The following is a 7,929-nucleotide window of genomic DNA, read 5'->3' as shown; positions in this document are numbered from 1 at the left end:
AAAGCACTATATCACCAACTAAATCTTTCCCCCCGCCGTCAAATCCCCGAACGCAGATGTTGTTCTTGTGAATCCTCTCATCCTCCACTTTTAACTTGTTCAGAATAGAAAGAGGGCAAATATTTGCGCTGGAACCATTGTCAACCAATACTCTGGTAACCATAGAGTCTTCACATCTTACCGTAAGATAGAGAGCTTCGTTGTGTTCAGTACCTTCCACATGCAACTCATCATCAAACAAAGTGACCTTGTTCACCTCAAATATCTTGTTGGCGATCTTTTCCAGATGGTTCACTGAGATTTTGTCGGGAACGTGATCCTCGTTTAGAAATTTCATCAAGGCCCGACGGTGCTCGTCTGAGTGGATTAACAATGACAACAGGGAAATCTGAGCAGACATCTTTCTCAACTATTCCACGATGGAATAGTCTTGTACCTTCATTTTTCTCAGAAACTCCTTCGCCTATTCTTCAGTTACAACTTTTTTCACTAGAACTGGGTTATCTTTGGAGGTTTTAGCTTTTCTTAACTCTTTTGGGGAAAAGCATCTCCCCGAACGAGTTAACCCATGGGCCTCATTGACTTCTTCTTTCACTTCCTTTCCCTTGTAGGTCACTATTACCCGTTCATAGTTCCATGGGATAGCCTTGCTGTTGACTATCGGCAACTGGGCTACAGGCTTGATTATGATAGGATCCGTACGGGCACCCTCTACAATTATGACAAGCTTGTTTGCCACTCCTGACACAACCACTTTCGACTTTTCTGGTTTTGCTGCAACATCACTTGGGGTTCTTTTCTCGGCTACCACAGATGGTACACCGATTGTCCTGCTCACCTTGTTCACTAACCCTTCAACTGTTGATTTTTTAACTGGCTTGACCTCACAGGACCGAAATATCATGACGGTCTGTGAAAGCTTCTTGGTATCCCCTCCCTTATGTACTATCTCGATCATGTTTGTTTCCTGATGTGTTGGCAATGGGTTCTGGTTAATGTTCGTTGCCTCTGGAGTTTGAACTTCAATCCGGTTTGTATCAATGAGCTCCTGGATAGCATTTTTCAAGTTCCAGCACTTCTCTGTATCATGCCCATGAGTACCAGAACAATATTCACAGCTTATAGGGTAATCAAGGTTCTTTTGAGGAGGGTTTGGCAATTTTGAGTCAATTGACCTTAACATACCCAATTGCCTTAATCTGTGGAACAAACTAGTATAAGACTCTCCCAACGGGGTAAAGATTTTCTTCTGCTGCAACCTCTCATTTTTAAAAGCTTGCTTGGGCCGAAAACTGGGCTGGCAGGGTTTCGGTAGGCTTGTGGGGGTTGGTAAGCATTTTGTGGAGTTGGGTAGGTGTTTTGTGGGGCTGGCGCATGCCATTGTGCATGGGCATGAGGTTGAGTGTATGTTTGGGCATGGTGGACAAAAAAATGAGGGTCTGGTGATGGGAAGTAATGTTGGGGTAGATTATACGGGGTTTGGGTGTAGGTTTGGTGGTGGGGTTGAGGCTGAGTATAATGGTTTGACGGGCCCCTAGGTCCAAACCATGATCTTGAATCAATTGTTGCCACATCTTCTTTCTTCTTCTTTCTGATTACTCCCCCAGTACCGTTTTGAATAGCTTCGGTAGTTGTCTTAATAGCCGAGTAACTCAGGATTTTGTTTGACTTAAGCCCTTCTTCAAACATGCCACCCATCTTTACTACCTCATTGAAGGACGTGCCCATGGCCGATACCAGATGGTCGTAGTAAGTGGGATCTAGGGCTTGCAGAAAGTAATCCACCATTTCACTCTCTTTCATTGGAGGGTCAACCCTTGCCGCTTGTTCTCTCCAACGAAAACTATACTCCCTGAAACTTTCACTAGCTTCTTCTCATTGTTAGTCAGAGACAGACGATCTGGAACAATCTCGAGGTTGTATTAGAAATGACAAGCGAATACTCGGGCCAAGTCATCCCATGTATACCATCTGCTGTGATCCTGATGAGTATACCACTCCAACGCCGCACCGTTTAGACTCAGGCTAAAGTATGCCATCAACAGTTCTTCCCTACCACCAGCTCCTCTCATTTTACTGCAAAATCCCCTCAAATGGGCCACTGGGTCTCCTTGCCCATCATATAGATTGAATTTGGGCATCTCAAATCCCACTAGTAGTTGAACATCGGGAAATAGACACAGATCATTATAGGCCACGCTCACCTGGCCTCCCAATCCCTGCATGTTTCTGAATGACTATTCCAAGCTTTTAACCTTCTTGAACATCTCCTCCTGTTCTAGATTTTTAGGTAGTTTCTCAGTTTCAGCAGGGAGGTCGAAACGAGGAGTGTAGGATTAAGGTTCTGGGGCCTTGAAAGTGGGCTTCGGGAGATAGTATTGGTTATCTTGGGTCTGGAATCAAGGCTCAGTGGAAGATCGGTGAAGTGTAGCGGGCGAAGGTGCAACGAAAACAGGGGTGACTGGTGGAGGGGGGTATGGAACTGGTTTGGGTGGTGGAGCTTGTGGTGTTTGGGAAGTGGTGCCACGGTAGTGGTGGTAAATGGGAAAGCTTGGAGATGAATCAGTAGTGCGAGGTTCCTGGGATTGAGCCAACGGTGGGACGAAAGCGGGGTTGGTAGGGTAGGATGGTGGTGGATGCCCTTTCACCCATGCCTGGTACATCACTGCCATCTGTTGTTTCAGCTTATACACTTCCTCTTTCAGATTAACATCAAACTTTTCCCCCTCTCTTGACGGATCAGTAATACTTGCATCCAATTCTTGGTTAGCCATGATCAACTTGTTTTTGGACCTGGTATTGTACGGGTAAGTTGCCAGAATGCCAAACTAACTAACCACCTTCCTGTACTATTTTTCAACAAAAAACTTGTTAGCGACTAGAGCTTAACAGATAGGCAATCGCACATTGGGGATGAAATTCACCTAAACAGTTAACCATTTCAATTATGCATTTGATCGGTTGCTTGCGTCATCCCAGCTTTCCTTAATTTCAACTTCTCTTTTTCAACTCCTGCCCTACTTTGCTTGATTTCTCGTTATTCTTTATTCCCTTATTTTCTCTCTTGTTTTGCCGTTGTTTCCTTCCCACAGTTTCCTGTTTTCTCTTCTTTTTTCTCTTTTTTCTCCCTTTTTATTCCTTTTTGGTTATGATCGAATCATATGTAGATTGCTTACGTATCATGACCCTGCATGAATTAGATCAAGCGTAGTTATGGGGGAATAAGTGTAAAAATAAATAAGATAAAAAAATATTTTGGGATTTTCAAATTTTCACAAAATAAAATGTTTTGATTATAATGACTCATCCTACCAAATTTAATCATAAAAACTAACAAACTCAAAAAGGGAAACTAACAGACTCCAACCGAAAGATGAAAATACATACTCGAAAATAGGCTAACAGACTCCAACAGAAAGAAAATATAGACTCGAGTAAAAATCATGAATATATCAATGCCTCAATTGCCCCTGGTGCCAGCGGGACATCATTCGGTCTCGCCACGGGCCTACGCACCAAATCCCCTTGGAGATGGTAGAGACCCTCCATTATCTAGCGGACAAAGGTCATTATAGTGGCGAAAAATATGGAACTGGACATGTCCTCGCACTCACTGCATTTCATCGTGATGTAGTCGGCGATCCTTTTGACCATTTCCCTTATGATGCCCTTTTCTTGTAACAAACGCCCAATCTGCTGGGATCTAGCCTCTAATATCTGGGTTGCGGTATGATTCTGCTCTTGCAAGTGCTGTAGGTCCCCCTCTAACTGTGCCATCAAAGCATAGCAATGTTCTCTCTCGGTTTTGAAACTCTTGGCTTGTTTAGCCATTTTACTTTCAAGGTTGCTAATCTCCTTTTCCCAACTTGTGATCCCTCTAACTTGTCATAGAAGGCTCAAATATACCTCCACATGTAATGCACATAGACAGCACGACTCATACACAGGTAAGGTCCACATTTGAACTCAAAATTCTAAAGCATGGTATCTAAGTGATAACAGCAAAACCAGATTTATTATATGACTCAGAAAAAAAGTCCGAATCAGGCTTGCCTACTAATTTTAACACATTGACAATTAAACATTAATCACAAAGACGATTATGATTTTATTTAAAGTTGATTGCCTGAGGCCTGCTTAGGCACGAAATACAGATGACTACAAGGCAGGTTTTTAAAGCAGACTCTTGAATCCTTGTAGGTATGATATCTAATACTCCCTCCGTTCCAATTTATGTGAACCTGTTTGACTGGGCACGGAGTTTAAGTAAAAAATGAAGGCTTTTGAAATTTGTGGTCCTAAACAAGTTCAAATGGGGCCCAGAGTATTTGTGTGGTTATAAAAGCTTCTCATTAAGGGTAAAGTTGTAACTTTAAGCTAAATTGTTACCAAACTTAGAAAGGGTTCATTCTTTTTGGAACGGACCAAAAATGAAATAGGTTCACATAAACTAGAACAGAGGGAGTAACAAATCAAGGCAGTTTTTGAAAGAACTTGTTTTAGAGAACATAAACCATTAATTAAACCAGTTTCGAAACGAACTAAAATGCGGACTGGGTTGATTCATTTAAATTAAACTAGTTGAGATCTATAGGCAGCATTTCCAGAGTTATTCCCTATAGGCATGACATATAGTTGTTTAACACTGATTTCAGAAACTTTGCAGGCATGATGAACAATGAAAGAAAGCATGTGACACTTGTTATAATAGGAGCTGGATGAAATTATATCCTATAGATAGGGCATCTATTTGTGAAATTGATTTTGAGACCTATTAAACATGATTTCTATCATGGTAAGGCAAGTATAGTAAAACTCTATAGGCATGATTTCTAACATGGTAAGGCAAACATAGTAAAATCCTATAGGCATGATTTCTAACATGGTAAGGCAAATATAGTAAAATGTAAAGTCCTATAAGCATGGTTTCTATCAACCTTACCCCACAAACATGTATATATCCACCCCTTTCACTAGTTACCCCTATATTCATTTACAAATTATGACAGACCAGCATTGAAATGAATTACATAAGTAAAAATGAAAAATAAGAAGTTACACTATAGAGAGCCTGATTAGGACTTCCTCCCTGAGTTATGTAATAAACCACCTCAAGTGCCAAGATTGTTCCATAGCCTTTTTTCATATCTGGGTGCGTTAGAGTTCCCTAAAGATCTCAAGGGATCCTGTGCAGTGCTTGCACCTAGATTGCATAACCAAGACGGAGTAAGTGCAGTGAGGAAGGGTCAGCTTTTATGTGTCTAAGTTCAGAGGGCACTCAAGGGTCCCAAGGCAAGGCTCACACAAAAGGGGCAGAACCTAGTGTTCTAAGAGTATATGTGAGAGTGCTTGACATAGATTTAAAAGAGGTTGAATTAGAAAGCAGTTTTGAAACAGCATATTTGAAATAAGTTTGCAAAACAACAGAAGAGTTGCTTAGGTAAAAAATATTTTTGAAAGGATAAGGCGATAGGAGCAAAAACAACTTGGAACAAGCCAGCACACACAGAACAAACTCAAAGAATAGTATCATTCACAAGCAGGGAAGTAAGGGGGGTTGGGAACATAGAGAGCCCAAATTAGAAACACATAAACATGGATGAGAGGAGAAGCATATAGACCAACAAGTACAAAGAACAAGTACAAAGAACAAGTAGCAATTGATTGGCCTCCAGAATACAAAACTACTACTTCAAAGTGTTAACAAGGGAATCATGCTCGAAATTAGAATAGTAATAAGACATAAGGACAGGGTATGTGAGTAGTCATGTTGAGGACAGGGGTTTATTACACATAATTAGTCATGCCACTTAGTGTTAATCAAGTACATTAGATGTCTATGATACTAACATGGCATACTAGTTGAGGGAAATAAACAAGAACTCAAGTAGACATGCTGATTACACTTGAACAAAAGAGGGAAAAACTTAAACATGTTGAATAAAGCAGTAAACGAGAAAAGTAATTAAACACATAGGCCATTAAATTAGTGCAGAAGAAGACATGGAGCACATAGAGTTGAGTTTCAGAATTGAACAAGGAATATACCAGTTAAGGAAGTAAAGTGCAGAAAAGTAAAGCAAGTAGAGTTCCATAGTCTTGCCTTGGCTTTTAGCCGGCTAGACAAGCAGTTAGCACAAGTAGCAGAGAAAGAAGAGAGAGTTTGAGTGTGTGTGTGTGTGTGTATTCTGAACTGTGTCCGTATAAGAGTCAAAATAAGAGAGTATATATAGCACTTAGGGAGATGAAATAAATAAGGTAAAAATGACCTAGATTTCATAAATAAAGTAGGTAAATATAATCAGCAACTTAATTGGGGCTAATCCCCATTAATTTTGCACAAACAGATCCGGGAAAGTCACGTTAATACAAGGAGAATCCATTACCAGCCGTGATTGGGGCTTAAATAAGGTAACAAATCATAAATTGACCATAAATTAATCAATCAGTTGGCATAAGACAAATAACACTAATTACAAGCCACAAATAAGGAAAGTAAGTAAAAACCCCAAAGAATACTGACTTTAGCGAGAAAAATTGGTTCAAATCCATAATAGAAAATTAAGCAAAAAAATTACAAAGAATACTGGTTTTAGCAGGAAAACTGGTTCAAATCCTTAATAGAAATCAATCAGTATGTTGGGTTGACAGAAATAAACAAATAACGGAGAAAAAATTGAAGAAAATTAATGCAACAAATAGAATTATCTAGGTTTAAGTATATACACGAGAATCAGTCAAGATAGTAAAGAAACAAAGCACTGAAGAGTTAGAAAAACCCTTTTGAAAACACTTAGGGCGAACCCTAATTTCAGAAGAAAGCGAATAGAGTCGAAATAGTTAACCAGAATAGGAGATCTTCAAGAGAAAGTGACAGATAGTACTCGAACCCTTTCAGATCTACAAAGATCTGAACTGATTCGAGTAGTTGTAAAACTAGGATTTTTAAAAACATCTGATATGAAAGAAACTTGATTAAAAATCGTAGATTCGAACTAAAAACGGAAGGAAATCAGTACTCACAAACAAGGATGGCCCTAGACAGGCCTGTAAACAAACTTCGGACGAAGGAACATGTCGAATCTCCTTGAGATTCTTTTAGGGATCCATGTAATCAACAACCCGAGGGTATAGAAGGCCGGTAGTGGTCGGAGAATACTCAGAATCTCCATAGACGAGAGTTTCTCATCGGTGATGGCGATTAGGGTTAGGCCTAGGATTTGAGAGCATTTGAGAGAAGAGAGATTAGATGTTGGCGTGTGAGATGAGTGAATGAGAGGGTCTGGGGGGTTAGGTCTAGGTTTAATTAAGGAAAGGGGAATGGGGACCGTTGATCTGAATGATCAATGCCAGGATTGAATGGGTTAGGTGGGTTCCAAGTGGACTTAGGGATTGGGCCGGATTCGGCCTGGAGTTTGGGTTGGGGCTGGTTATAATTTAAATAAGCGTGGCTAGTTGTAAAATACCCAATTAAAATTAGATGAATACTTATTAAAAATAGCTAATTAGATAAAATAAAATTAAAGCTAAATAGGTGAAATTAAGGTAATTAACTAATATTAAATATATAAAATGACAGATTATTGAATTAAAATAGCATAAAGTGTACAATTAGGTTATAATTGCAAAACTGTTGTAATTATAGCCAAACAATGCCAAATTGGCTAATTTGTGAAATAACTAAATCCTACTTGGATTAAAAATGATATATTGAGCTAAGAAATACTTTGAAATTACTTGTAATATTATTTATGAATAATGATTGGATATAAAGTACTGAATAAATTAGAAAATAAATTAATAATAATATGAAAAATTATGGAAAAATACCAATTATTATAAAAAGTGATTTTGAAGACATATACTTAAATTAAAAAAATAGTTTAAAGAAAAGTTGGGTAACAACACCAAGTCACCGGTTTAAAATCT

At 39.2% G+C, this 7,929-nt stretch overlaps 1 protein-coding gene across 1 annotated transcript; it reads right to left on the bottom strand.

The window, feature by feature from the left end:
• Positions 1-463: 463 nt before the first annotated feature.
• On the bottom strand, positions 464-2,225 carry LOC138868835 (uncharacterized). Its single transcript, XM_070146407.1, has 3 exons — positions 1,969-2,225; positions 1,547-1,852; positions 464-1,175 (listed from the first exon to the last, which is right to left on the bottom strand). Exons 1-3 carry the CDS (start codon positions 2,223-2,225, stop codon positions 464-466), a joined length of 1,275 nt encoding a protein of 424 aa, XP_070002508.1.
• Between the last annotated feature and the right edge of the window lie 5,704 nt (positions 2,226-7,929).

Source organism: Nicotiana sylvestris, chromosome 5 (genome assembly GCF_000393655.2).
Source record: "Nicotiana sylvestris chromosome 5, ASM39365v2, whole genome shotgun sequence".
NCBI lineage: Eukaryota > Viridiplantae > Streptophyta > Magnoliopsida > Solanales > Solanaceae > Nicotiana > Nicotiana sylvestris.
The sequence above is the reverse complement of the archived record's forward strand: the minus strand, read 5'-3'. Positions and strand labels throughout refer to the sequence as shown.